The sequence below is a fragment of the Mus pahari genome, chromosome 7, assembly GCF_900095145.1.
Source record: "Mus pahari chromosome 7, PAHARI_EIJ_v1.1, whole genome shotgun sequence".
Lineage (NCBI taxonomy): Eukaryota > Metazoa > Chordata > Mammalia > Rodentia > Muridae > Mus > Mus pahari.
Window position 1 is genome coordinate 10,082,561 of NC_034596.1, and position 14,552 is coordinate 10,097,112.

At 41.4% G+C, this 14,552-nt stretch overlaps 2 protein-coding genes across 2 annotated transcripts in view; one reads left to right on the forward strand and one right to left on the reverse strand.

Moving 5' to 3' along the window:
- Smc6 (structural maintenance of chromosomes 6) overlaps positions 1-4,612 on the forward strand; it is a 57,459-nt gene extending 52,847 nt beyond the window's left edge. The window contains exons 26-27 of the mRNA XM_021202235.2: positions 1,564-1,661; positions 2,688-4,612. Of these exons, the coding sequence (XP_021057894.1) occupies positions 1,564-1,661; positions 2,688-2,802 (213 nt within the window). The 3' untranslated portion in view covers positions 2,803-4,612. The remainder of the gene's footprint in view (positions 1-1,563; positions 1,662-2,687) is intronic.
- A 5,503-nt stretch (positions 4,613-10,115) lies between these two features.
- Vsnl1 (visinin like 1) overlaps positions 10,116-14,552 on the reverse strand; it is a 110,647-nt gene continuing 106,210 nt past the window's right edge. Inside the window, exon 4 of the mRNA XM_021202088.1 lies at positions 10,116-11,382. Within this exon, the coding sequence (XP_021057747.1) occupies positions 11,185-11,382 (198 nt within the window). The 3' untranslated portion in view covers positions 10,116-11,184. The remainder of the gene's footprint in view (positions 11,383-14,552) is intronic.

Sequence of the window (14,552 nt, forward strand, 5' to 3'; positions counted from 1 at the left end):
AGAGAGAGAGAGAGAGAGAGAGAGAGAGAGAGAGAGAGAGAGAGAGAGAGCAAGCAGAAATAATAAGGATGCAAGTGCATTTGAGTTTGAAGATTAAAAAACTAGATTTAAAAGTTTTGAAAGCAAGGGTTGCTAGTTACTCCAGTGGCTCTGGAGTCTCTGTTTTGCCATGTAGTAGAAGATTCCCTACCTTACTGGGCTACAGTGAGCCTCAGGTGACATTCTGTGTCTAACATGTGCCATTACTATTTTATATACTGTAGTCTGGTCTCTGGTTTCAAAGCAGCATTCATTTATCAGGTATCACTCATGAACTTGATCTTTATTCATTGGAGTACCTGGCACCTCTCCCCCTTTCCTTGGAGTGTGTTGTTTTATTGCCTCTGTACTCTTTCTGGATTTCTTTTTACAGTATCTCCTTTTTAGTCTGCCTTTCTATCTCCAGTTCTGATATTATTGAGTGTTTGACATTTTCTGTTTGCTTTTTACAGTATTGTCATTTTCCTGGTCATATATTTGTAGAAGTGACAGAACATACATCCTTATCTATACAGGCTTATGGACCTATCTCGTGGAGGTCTCCTGTCCTGATTTTATTTGCAGTCTAGACCTGTGTGCCCCACTACTCATTTTACCATTCAGTAAACGGCCAACATTCTGAGACGGAGTGGATCTTCCTCTCAGATCATCTTCCTTTTCTAAATGTTTTACCTTGTTAATGATAAGTCATCATTACCATCCTAGTTACCTAGCTTCAAAACCATATACGTCTGATTAACACTTTCCTTTTACTTACAAGCTGCCTGGCCTTGCTTGTTTCTCTTCTCAGTGTTCTACCCCTTCCTTCCTTTTCCCTGCGGTGGCTCTGGTACCTCTGTCCCTTCACCTCCAGCTGTGATAACCTCTTCCTAGACCTCGGACTTGTGTCCTGCAGTTTATGTAGCCCATCCCCCACATGTTTTATGAGAGTGTTGATTTATAAAAGTAGACCCAATTCTGGTCACCCTTTTAAAACCCCTATAAAATATTTAATTTCGTAAGGTAACATTGAGATCCTTAATGCTGTACTATCTTCCAAAGATTTGAGCTATGCTAAGCTGTTTGTAAGCACCATGCCCTGTCTAGTATGCTCTCATGCGTTATGTAATGAGCTATGCTGTCTTCCAGTGATGCCTTCTTTGTGATACCTTATGATTGCTTGCTACACTTTCTAAATTCTCAGAAACTTGATAAATTTGACAACAGGCAAATATTATATTTTTATCCTGAATAATGAACTATTCTTGTACTTAAAGATTCACTCTGTAATAGTTGTGTCTATGTAGTTTTTTAGTGTTTTAATTATTACTTGCGTTTGAGACAGAAGACCATAGAAATGAACAGTGAGAATATTTATTCAGTTAATTTTCCCTTATAGTTTCTGATGTTAGTTTTTCATAGGTGAACTTCTTGGCATTGTATGTAATGAATAAAACTCTAGAGGTTTGTTTTAGTCCAAAGAGTGCTGCTTTTATAGAAATAGCTGATGCAGAACCAATCCTAACTTTTATCTTTGTTCTTCAGGATATGGTTAATAGGAGAATTGCAATGGACATGATCCTTAAGATGGCAGATTCCCAACGTTTTAGACAATTTATCTTGCTTACCCCTCAAAGCATGAGGTAACTTCTTAAAACTTTCTGTGAGCACACATGCACACCCATCCACCCAAATTTATTTGTATATATTTTGATCATGTGTAGAAGTGACATATATAACTTCCATCCCTCCAGACACATACACAGCCCCAAAGCCACACCTCACAGATGGAGGTGTTTTATTCCCCTGCAGGCCTAGATTTGTGAGCCCTGCCACCCAGTATGCCATCTGAAAACAGCCAGTATTCTGAGACTCAGTGGGTCTTCCTTTCAAAGTATTTTTCTTTTTCGTATAACAGTGGGAAAGGGGAAAGAAATCTTCTATGTGGGCCATACACATGTACCACACACTCAGCACACCACAAGAATCTCAGTCAAAACAGTTCAGAGTGAAAGCGGCAGGGGACTTAAATGCAGCTGTGAGCAGGCTAAGGGTGGGCAGTAGTCACTCCATTTTCTTGCTCAGCAGACTTAATGTCTTCTATTTTCCTAGATGCTTAAACTTTCCTTTGTGCCACTGGCCCTCTTTTAAGAAACAAATGGTCTAGAGTGTAATCTGACTGGCTTGTATTTTGAATTTGCTCCTCTGTAGTTTTCTTGACCAACTAGTAGGAAGTGATTTTAGGAATTCTATGTAAGACAAACAATTTAAGATCTCTTTGTCCTTGGCTACTTAAAAATACTAGTCTTAGAGCTCTGCTCTGCTCTGCACCCTTTATTAAGGGTTGGTCCTCTGTTCTAAAGGAGCCCCAGGATCCTCTGCCAGTTTGATTTGGAATATCCAGGCAATTACAGACAAGATCAAAAGTGTAAAATAACTGACATATTTTTTTTTTAAAAAAGTTTTCTTTTCATCCAAATAGAAAACAGGATGTTGAAGGAAGTTTGGTTTTTTGTTTGTTTGTTTTGGGGGTGGAGTTTTGTTGTGTTTTTATTGCTCATATTGTTGGGGATTGAACCTAGGGTGAGTGAACTAGGGAACTATCTAGTAAGTGTTAAATGGGTAAAGTCTTTGTTGGGAAATTGAGTGATTACTTTTGCTTTCTCTAGCTCACTTCCTTCGAGTAAACTAATTAGAATTCTTCGAATGTCCGACCCTGAAAGAGGGCAAACCACATTGCCCTTCCGACCCGTGACTCAAGAGGAAGATGACAATGCAAGTTGACAGCTTAGTGCCTTGCCCTCGTCCTGAAGGGGAATCGTGAGGGGAGTAATCTGGACAGGTGGATGGAGTAACATGAGACAGAAGGTACCCTGAAGTAACGAAGCTCCTTAATATGACCCATCGACTGTGTAAATAAGCCTAGAAAACCAGCTGCTGCCAAGAGTTTAAAATTAACATTGCTTTTCCTTGTGAAAACCAATTTCATAATACTGGTTTTAAATCTTTTTATGTTTGTTTGCTTTGGAGTTTCTGTGTTTTGTTTGTTTTTACCATCTACTTTTATAAATTTTTTCAGGAGTAAAATTTTTGTACATAATGCACATGTACATATCTGTTCAGTTTGGGTTTATTTCTATAGTATTTTGTAAGAATTAAAATAAAAGTTTGAGCACCTGATGTTTAGTTTTGCGTTTCCAGGTTGTTACAGTCTAGTTTTATAAAGTGTCTGTGGCAAAAAAAAAAAAAAAAAATTGCATATGTCCGTGGAAAGAGTAGTTTCTCAGCATGGGATGGGGGGTGCAGTGAGTGAGAACAGGTTAGGCTGGACATACTGATGTTTACGTTAGAGATCTGCATAAGGCTGGTGATACTGGCAAGATCTCTGCTTGCCATTGTTTTTTTAACCCTGTGGTACAACTGTAGATTTGGATACAGTTTTTAATCACTACACTTCATCAGTTATAAGATCTTCTCCACTAGTGACACTTTTATGCAGCCTTGAAGCACTGCCAGCTGTGACAAGTGCTTTCTCCTTTGTCCTTTAACTATCCTCCTCTCAAGAAAGATAGCATGGCTGTGACAGTTTCCACTTTGGCCTGTAGCATGGTGGCCAAGTTGTAAAAGCCCTCACTTTTTGGTGGGTGCAGCCACTGGGATGGTAGATGCAAGAAGATCACAAGTTCAAGGCCAGCCTGGACAGCTTGGCCTCTGTCTTAAAATGAAAATGAATTTGAGGCCTGAAAATACAGCGTAGTGGCCTACCAGGGCTGGAGAAACCGCAAGCTGGGTGCCGGGGTCAGGGAGAGGAGCCGGGGCGTTGAGTCGGAATCAACGTTCCATGCGAGATGATAGAAGATACACCCTGAACTTAGAGACAGTAAAATGTCCACAACGATCAGTTTCCTGTAAAAAAAAAAAAAAAGTATTTGTGAATTTTTTTTTAAAGAAAATAGTGTGTTCGTTCCTGTGTTCTGTTTCCTATCGGTAGCAGCAAAAGCATTCCTTTTATTACCAGCAATAAATTAGAATACATATTTATGAACTTGAAAAGGAAGTATTTTAAGAAAAGTACTATTTTTAAAAGCAAGTATAATTCTATAGTTATTGATAAAACCTGAGTTTTGTTTTGGTGGGGAAGAGAATGTATTCTTAGAATACAATAGTTGCCAAAAATTCAAAAACATTTCTACTCTAAGAATATAGGAGAAAACTGTTGTTTTAAACTTTCCCCACCAACCATAAGCAGTATAACTCGTTTGTATCAGAACTATTTTAACATAACATACATTTTTTCAAATAAATAAAAATGAAGTGAGACCAGTGCATTAATTTTAATTAGTGAAGGAGTTTGAGTGTTTTGACTTTTTGTGGTAGTTTTAAATGTGCTTCTACAGAATGAGAAATGCAGCCCTCAGATCCTGTGCATCTCCTGACGAAGACAATGCATTATGCGAAATGAAACCCTCAGATATGAGCATCTCCTGCTGAAGACAGTATTATTGATTTGGCCTCAGAAAGCTTTGGTTTCAATCATAAATGAAGTCTTCATCTAATGTTCTAAGGAGTAATAACATCCATTGGAAAACAAAAAAAGCTGTTGTTCTTTTAAAGTATGTGTAACTTCCAAAAATAAAACTTAAAATTTATATGAATTAAGGTCATGCTTCTGTGAACTGGGATAAGGAATAGTAGAGTAACTTAGACCTCTCATGAACAATAATTTATTTATACACGTCACTCATGTAGCTACAAGTCCCAAGACAGGATTTTAAAATTTACCCAGTGTAATCATTTACAAAATGACAAGTGTAGTGAGTTTTAGTAAGCCAAAGTATGATGACTAAAATTAATAAGTCACTTATTTTACATATTTTCTGAGTTTTTATTTCTCCCTTTCATGAAGGGGAATGCTGACTCAGTGATATTTGGAGTATTTGCGTGTGGAGACAAATGCTTAAAGTCTGTAAGAAACTGGGCACTGCCTCATGTATTTCAGTACTGGGCATTGAAAAGTGACCCAGAATGCCATAACAAAAGAGTTCCAAGGATAGCCAGAAAGCAAGACCCTGTTCCCTCCCTTTTTTTTCCTAGAGTACAAATTAGATGTAGGAATAAAGAGTGTTTGTAATATCCTGAGTATTCTGTTCATATCAATAACTTGAAAATGTAGTTACTACATCTACACGGTTATTGCAAGTGACCCCCAGAGCACCCTGTATTACATATTTGGTTTCCAGCCTCTAGTGTTACAGGGTAGCAGTGGAAGCTCAGGAGGTTGAGCCTACTGGAAGGAAGTTAGGTGGTCAGGGATGGTAGTGTATCCTTGAAGCTCTCATCTTGATCCTTTCTGAAGTAACCCCTGGATTGTCAAAGAAGGCAGAATCCTGGTAGCTCAGGTGTAACTGCTTAGTGGAACAGTTCAGGAGTTCAGATAAATCCATTTATCAGCTCATGGGCTTGCTTTCAGCATTACAATTTTTCTCTAGCAGATGGCTATCACAGTAAGTCCTTCCCATGTCCAGGTCCTTGCTTTGTGGAGACTCTCCTAGCTCTAGGTAGAGTATAACTAATGGAACATGGTAGAATTCTGTAGTTCCCAGACCATAGCCAAGTAGGAAATGAAAATTGAAACTCCCGCTTTTGTTTCTTGAATACTCAAGTGCTTTTCCATGGATCCCCTAGGCTGGACACTGAGATCCTTTCCCCTGGCTACTACAGGAGGAAGCTGAGATTGCCCATGTGGGGATGCCTTCATGGTGCTGGGAAATGTACTCTCTACCCAGCAGCTGTTCAGAGCTTCTGTGTCTTAACAGTAGGAGAGATTCCAAGCCAGAATAACCCAAATGCTTTGTGGAATTATGGGACAGGAGATAATATGAAGACTTCTAAGACATTGGCGTGGTTTGTTTATAGCTAAAAGAATACATTTTGTTACTTGAAAGTAACTTATGAAATAAAACTAAATGAGATCCATACAGTACTGGGTGGGAAATGTCACAAATCTAAATGATCCTGGGAAAGCTATTCTCAGAAATCCACCTTATGAGACTTCTGGTGAAGAGCATTGAATTGGAGGTGCCAAGATTAGCCATTTTACATAGTGGGAAGTGAAGTAACACAATTCATGAGAATCTGGGTAACAGGAAACGGTACAATAAAATGTCATACTGTATGAAAAGTAACTTCTAGCCATGCCTGGTGCCTGTAATAAGATGTGAGAACAAAAAGATAAGGACAAGCAATGGCATCTAAGGGACAAAGCTTGTGTCTCATTCCTGTATTTCAAATTCAGAAAAAGTCTTCAGTGCAAAAACCAATCCCACGTTGTCATGCCTACTCAAAAGGAACAAAATCTGGCCTCAGGGCCCCCAGAGGCCTAAGCCTGAACTGTAAGTTAGCTATTAATAAAAATGATTCCTTGGATTCAACATGGAAAAGAAAAAAATCAAAGGTGAGACAGTGCAATTCTCTTATTAGGGCATCAGGAACATTTAAGGTGGGTGTTCAAGACCTTTGCAAAAAGGGTCTTTTTCTAAGGGTTCCATGGGTCTTTACCCTTAAACAGTAAGACTGTTAATACTATTAAGAGTTTCGTTCCATGCTAGCTTCACAGTGAACCCCTTCCAAGATGGTGGAGTTTGTAAGTACGCTGAGGCAGAAGTAGCTCAGCACTGAAAAGGACCCAAGTTCAGTTCTTGGCACCCTCATAGCAGCTCACAACTGCTTTAACTCCAATTCCAGGGGCCTCAACCCCTGACTTCTGTGTGCACCAGATAAGCAGAGTGCACATGTACATCAAACACAGGCAAAACATATAGTTTGAACAATTTTATCTACTTAAAGTCTTGGTAATTCTAAGACTTCATATGTAGACAGTGGGCTGGAGTCCCCCATCAGGACACTTAAAAGACACACCTAGCTGTGCTTTACAGTTGGCATTGATTGTTTTTGTTTTTTGTTTTTTCTTTTTTTTTTTCCGAGACAGGGTTTCTCTGTGTAGCCCTGGCTGTCCTGGAACTCACTNTGTAGACCAGGCTGGCCTCGAACTCAGAAATCCACCTGCCTCTGCCTCCCAAGTGCTGGGATTAAAGGCTTGCGCCACCACGCCCAGCACAGTTGGCATTGATTAGAAAAGCTGTGTGCTTTCCCTTTTCCACCTGATGTGTTTATTACAATGGCTCTAAGCCTAGATCACCATTTCACGATGTGTGTGAGGGGGAGATAATTATTCTATTGGTACAGGGGACTTGAGGTCAAGAAGGATATTCAGTGCTATACCTGAGGAGTCGTTAGATGGCAAGACACTGGACCTCAAGCCTGATCCAAAGCTATCAGGGCATGAAGCTCCTACAGATTCTTGGGAGACTATATCACATGGGATCTGGGTTGGACTGCCATGTTGTATTTTGAAGGTGATGATTGTAACTGGCATATGCTACTTTGTGGGTTCCTTTTTTACTTCACCTTTCTCCACCCCTCTTCCCTTTCAACTCCCTAATACAATGTAGGAGAGAAAGGATAGAGGAGGGAGGGAGAGAGGAAGGGGGAAATGGGGCAACAATATTAGACTACTTCCTGCTGATTAGGGTCATCAAATTCCTTGGACTGTCAGGATGTCTAATTTCTTCTTGTTTCTTTGCACACAACTACTTGACAAACAGCAACAAACTGCAAACAACTGCAACTAACATTCAACCAGCCATACCAGCATGGGGCTTTAGTGTTTATATATTCTCTGAAAAGTCCCCAGAATTCCAAATGTTACACACTCACAAAAACCATCTGTAGCTGACAAAACCACACCCCTGCCAGAGCACTAGGCAAATCATAGTCAGCTGTTGCACAAAGCAGCCTCATAGCCCCACACCTGGGATTAAAGCAAAAAACATTCACCCATATCATCTCTGTTTAAAAAACTATGCTGCATATTCTCCAAGAACTTCATTTCATTTAACAGAAGCTAGGATGTGGCTTTCTTGTAACCAATAACTCCAGTGGGAGTGACAGAAAATATGTTAAGATTTCCTGCTTAACAGGACTGTTGTGTAGAAGCTATTATCTCTTTGTAGTGTTAGCTGCTGCCAGGCTACTGTGTTGTAGAGAAACACAAGCCAGCCTGTGAAGAGAAGTCTTGAGGTTCCCAGCCAGCCCAGAGGCTCTGGGGCCCATTTCTCCCCCTGCCACTAAATAAGTGCAAATGGCCGCATAGACACCAAGCCAGTATCAGCCAGTGGAACATTTAAGACACTAGGTGGTACAACATTTGTTTCATGGTAGTGTGTTAGGGGCTTGGTCTATCACGGAGTAATAGTAATAAGACAACATCTCCACTACCACCACCCTTCACCTAACATGACCCGTGTTCTTTTGTGGGCGGCCTCCCCTTTGTTCATTTACTGTACTGTGTGGTAGGTTTTATTCTTTGTCTCCTTGGCATTTTTGACAGTTGTCCACATACATACCCAGTCCCTTTTCCAGCAGGTGTCTAGGATGCCAGCCCGAGGCATTTTCTGTATTTTACTTACTGATCTTGTAATGATAAACCAGTAGATTGACTCCCCTACCTACACCACAAACAGTCATCACAGATGTCTTGGGACATACCCTCAGGTCCTTTCTGTGAGCGTTTTGTTGTTTTGGTTTGGGTTTGGGGGGGGGGCGGGGGGCAAGCAGTGGTGGATAATACAACCAGAAATAGAAATGCTACCCCAGAGGACACACATGGCTTTTCTTTAGTGTCAACTGAGCGCGTCAGTCTACAGTAATAAAAAAGAGGACTAAAAAGCAAATTGGATTTTTGTTCACACAGCGTCTACATCTTACTTATAGAAAGAACGAGCGGAGTGAAGGAGCCGGGCAGTGGTGACACACGCCTTTAATCCCAGCACTTGGGAGGCAGAGGCAGATGGATCTCTTGAGTTCGAGGCCAGCCTGGTCTACAGAGTGAGTTCCAGTACAGCCAGGGCTACACAGAGAAACCCTGTCTCGAAAAAACAAACAAACAAAAAAACAAAAAACAAAAAGTGGGCCTACGGAAGATTTTAATTTCCTAAATTCCTGATAGCTTTCTCTCATTCTCTTTCACTCCCTCTGATCCTTCTGGGTGGTCTTACTTCAAATGTCACCACCCTACTGGAAAAAGCCACCACTATATCTCACCCCTATTCCCTGCTCTTACCTTGCTGTGTTTTTCTTCTGTTTCTTGGAGTTTGACATTCATGAACATGTACAGTCTGGCTACATACACACACACACAAATAGTGTTGGGTACATAATAGTCATCAAAAATTTGTCATGAATCGTTTGCCAGAGCCTCGTGTCTAACTAGGTGGGTCTACCAGTTTACCCACACTACCCTTGCTGAGAGAAAACAGTACTGGGAGGTGCAGAATCTCAGACTTTCTCTAATGTGCTTCAGAGAAGTCGGCACAGGGGTTTAGGGTGCAAGAGTTTCTGCTCACTCAAGGAGATGTCCTCTTGTGGCAGAGTCTGGATACCTTGGTGTCCTGTAAGGAAATAGTAAGCTTTGCTTAGTCACAATGACATGTGAAATGAATTGGGAGAATGGAATCATTATTTCCTGACTGGTGTCATTTAGTAGTCCTATGACAAAAATGGTAACAGGGAAAAGATGCACTCCATCAAAAGTGCTTTGGATCAAGGACAGAATGCTGCTGCATTTGATAAAGGGAAGCATGGGCTCTACACAAGTTAGTTTAATTAAAAGCAATTTTGTGTGTGCGAGGTTGGTTTTTGGCTCGTTTGTTTTTGTTTTGTGGTCACAGTGGCTGCCCTGAGAGGCTTAGTAGCTAGTGTGCAGTACAGATCTTGAGCAATCCATCAGAGGAAACACAAATGGACTGTACTGTGTGAAGAAGCGGAATATCTCCAGGCGTGGGCTGAAAACGCCAACCCGATTTAGAGTTCTGGGTGACACACACCCTTCCCCTCAACCCCCCAAGGTCAGAAGGGTCAGTTTTATTCCATCATGAAAAATAAAACGTAGCAAGCTTTTTACTTTGAATTTAATCTTGGACGACCCCACTCGCCCACCAAATGCACCTCCTTTTTGTTGTATGGAACATGACTCGTTGTTGGCACCAAAGTCACACTGAGATAAAGTTTATTGTCACATAATGAGCATTGTTTTCCAGAATGAACAAGTCTCCTGTTCTCTTTAAACGTTACATGCCATACTGATCTTTAGGGGAGGGACGGGCTGGATGAGAAGTTGGACAGTGACTTTACCCCCTTCCAGTCATTCTGCAAATTCCAGGGTAGATTAGTAAGTCACACGTGTATAGCTGACCCCTATGAACACTGAGCTGAAAACTATAAATTAATAATTAGGGAATTAAATCAAATATTAGAAATTTATTTGGGACATCTATTGCCACCTTTCTGGAAGCCTTTGAAATGTCAAACAAATCAATACATTCCCATTATTATGTTTATACTTTCAATAAATAATACCTTTGTGTCTATAGATATATAGTTATACTTAATGAATAGTTGAGCAGGATTTTTAAGTTGTATACTGCATTCATCCAAAACAGCTCTTTCCAGATTGAAAGGTTACAAATGAGGTAAGAATTAAGGCAAACCCAAAAGGCATGCAAATGTAGTACATTTATATTCACTGATAATACAAGCTGTGTGTGGGCCAGACAGGGAGCCAAGGGCCCCTCCTGTGTGTCTGTCCAGAACTATTTTACAGGAGAATGGTGACGCAGCCCATAATAAGTTACATTACCGTGGGGAGGGGGGGTCTCAGTGCTACTAGTATTATATAATCAAGGGACACAAGCATTAGCAAAACATGTACAAGAAATCATAGAATTCTTTGCAGCACGCTTCTGCCCAGGCTTTGGAGGAAGATGTATTTTAATGAAATGATATTACACATATCACATTGTGGCAGGTTGTCTGATTTGTTTTATAATATATGCTTTTAAAATTCATTAGCAAATGACATTCTCATGCACACAAGTGTTTCAGACACAAGAAGCAAGTCCATTTATAGGTAGTCCAAGCAATTGTGTGGGATGTGGGGTGTGGTGTGTGTGTGTGTGTGTGTGTGTGTGTGTGTGTGTGTGTGTGTGTGTAGCTGCAGACTGAATGGAACATCAAGACTTCTGTGCAGTCCGTAGCACTGACATCGGCTCATTTCTGAATGTCGCACTGCAGAAGTAATACAATGGAAGGGTCGCTTTTTGCGGCCTCTTTGAATTCATCCAGTGTAATCTGATCATCCTTGTTCTTATCCATCTTGCTGAAGATCTTGTCCACTCGCTGTTCGGGCGTGAGGCCATCCTCGTTCATTTTCATCATGATCACAGTGCCAACCATTTTGTAGATAGCCTTGGGGAAAAGAACATGGTAGATGGCATGACAAGAAACCCAGGAAGCCAGAGAGTTTGCTCTCCTTGTTTCCCTTCACCTAATGAGATCCTGTTTATCCTCCCAAACTTAGTTTCCCTTTCCCTTTAGAGATTCACTTCCCAGGTTCTAAGTTCCCATGGCAACCGTTACTTCTTTCCCAGTGGAATATAACACACACTTTATTATTGTGCTAGCTAGTTTCTGTCAGCTTGACATAAGCTAGAGTTATTTGAAAAGAAGAATGTCAGTTGAGAAAATTCCTCCATCAGATTACCTGTATGATTTTTTAAATTAATATTGCTGGAAGGTATCTAGCACACAGAGGGCAGTGCCAACCCAAGCCTGGGCAGGTAGTTCCCAGGCAGTCTAAGAAAGCAGGCTGAGTAAGCCATGAGGAGCAAGCCAGTGAGCAGCTCCCCTCCCTAACTCCTGGTCAGTTCAGACCTCCAGGTTTCTGCTCTGCTTGAGTTTCTGCCTTGACTTTCCTTTTTTTTTCTTTTAAGATTTATTTTATTATATGTAAGTACACTGTAGCTGTCTTCAGACACCAGAAGAGGGAATCAGGCCTTGTCACAGATGGTTGTGAGCCACCATGTGGTTGCTGGGATTTGAACTTGGGACCTCCGGAAGAGCAGTCAGTGCTCTTAACCGCTGAGCCATCTTTCCAGCCCCTGCCTTGACTTTCCTTAACAATGGATTATTACCTGGACATGGAAGATGAAATAAACCATTTCCTCCACAAGTTGCTAATGGTTATGTTTTATCACCATAATAGAAACCCCAATGAAGACAGTTGCTGCAATTGCGTTCGTTGTCTTCCCCACCAGAGAGTACATCCCGTGGAACTAGAAATCCCATGCTCTCCTCACTTCTTCAGGTTTTAGTACTGCTATGCTTGTCAAGTAATAAAGCTTCAACAAATATTAGCTACAAGAAGCAAATCCATTTAATTTGATGGGTTGATGGATATGGAGTGTTTCATACTGTCTGGCCCTGAAATTTTATCTGTGGTGGCTTCTTCTGAGTTGTGGTCCTTTAGTGGGAATACCCCCATCCCATTGAATGTGCATGGTAAGGAGTTAGAGTTGGTTATATAGGCTGAAGTCAGGGATGTAGATAACCAGATTTCAGTGGGATCCTCTGAAGAGATCTACACATCTGTGCCTAGAGCCACAAGACCCCTTTCCTGGAAAGGTTTTAGTGTGTACCACCAAGTTCAGCATTTTTGCATGGTTGCTAGGGATGGAACTAGATCCCCATGCTCGTAAGGCAAGCTTTAAGCACCTGACAGTCCTTCCCAATCTGCTTGGCTGACTCATCCTCATGCCTTTCCCCCACTAAACATTTCCATGCCTTAGGCAAAGTCTTCTGAAAACGGTCCTTTCTACTTGTACACACATGGATTCTATGCTTTTGTTCATTTAAATGCATGAGTAAGCCTCATCTTACGCAGGGAAGGTTCTATCCACCCAGCGTGGAAAGACTCATTGAACACCTGAGGGTCATTAGTAGAAATAGACTTTAGAATGGGATCTGTGGTCAATAGGAAAACGAACTCTGAAGAAAGCTCTTTCCCTAAACAAGCCTTAGGGAGACCATACTAATTCACATTCAGTTTTTCTATTTTTCAAACTAACTATCAACACCCTGAGTAAAAACACTACCATACAAATGACATACCATGTCACATTCACCATGTCCAAAAGCCAGTAAAAGTGATTAAACATGCAAAGAAAGAGGTTCTCTGCCTCAACCAGATGAGAAATCCATCCACAAAACCTTGTTTTAGAATGCACAGGATCGGGCTGGAGAGTTGGCTCAGCTGTTAAAGGCTAGGCTCACAACCAGAAGGATAAGAGGGTTCACAGGGTTTAAGGGAGAGAGGAGGAGCTAGAAAAGAAGAGGGGCTCTGTAGCTGAGGAAGAGAAGCTGCTGCCATTATCCAGGTAGGCCTGGTGTGACCCCGGGGGACCTTAGTGCTTCTGTGGCTCATCTAGACCTCATAGCTAAACCTGATGCTCTCTAGTCAACCATGGTGTTTCATAGAACGCCTGGCCAGGGCAGATCATGTAAGACGCGCTGTACATCATGTCTGGACAAGGCAGTACACTGTCCATGCCAAAGGAAGCAACCCATCTCAACACCATCTCAGATGGAGGTTCTCAACCTTTGGGTTAGGGTGGTTGAGGTTGAGAGACCCTTTGAGGGTCCCGTAACAGATATCCTGAAAACCCTATCTATCAGATATTTATATTATGATTTATAACAGAGGCAAAATTACAGTTATAAAGTAGCAATGAAAATAGTTTCACAACTTGAGGAACTGTATTAAAGGGTGGTGGCATTAGGAAGGTTGAGAATCATTGTCCTGAGATGAATTATTGCCACTTTTGGGTTGTCGTTTAGCAACCATAGCTTTATCCTTAGTACTGTTGATCTTTCTCGAAGGTGAGATTTGTCCGGGTACTGAGTGATAGAGGCTTCTCCCTTCTCTACTGTGTGACAGTACCCAGTCCAGAGTTACCCCTGCTTTCTTACACCCTTTCTGAATCACCCTACCAATGCTCCCACCCTATGAGTACTGAGATCATGTGTGATGGCTAGCATTCACTGTCAAGTGGGAAGGATGCAGGCTCATCTTGGAGGCAAGTCTCTGGTGCATCCATGAGGGAATTTCTAGTTGAGGTTAATGTCACTTGCAAAGATCCACCGTAGCTGTGGGGAGCACCTTTTCCTAAGACGGGGTTCTGCACCAAATCCAAAGACAAGGCAAGCTGATCGCCAGCACTCATCTCTTTGCTTCAGAACTGGCTGCAATGTGACCAGCTGCTTTCAGCTCTTGCCTTCCGCCTTCCATCCCTTGAAGGATTGTAACAAATTCTGAGCCAGCGTAAACCACTCCGCCTTTAAGATACTTTTGGTAAGTATTTCATTCTCACAACAGTGAGAAATTTAGCTGTGCTGGCTAGTTTATGTCACCTTCACACAGGCTGGAGTCATCTGAAAGGAGGGAACTCTAAGTGAGAAGATGCCTTCCTTAGATTCAACTGTAAGGCATTTTCTTAATTAGTGATTGATGGGGAGGGCCCAGCCAGTGTAGTTTGGTCCTGGCTTCTATAAGAAAGCAGACTGAAAAAAAAAAAGAAAAA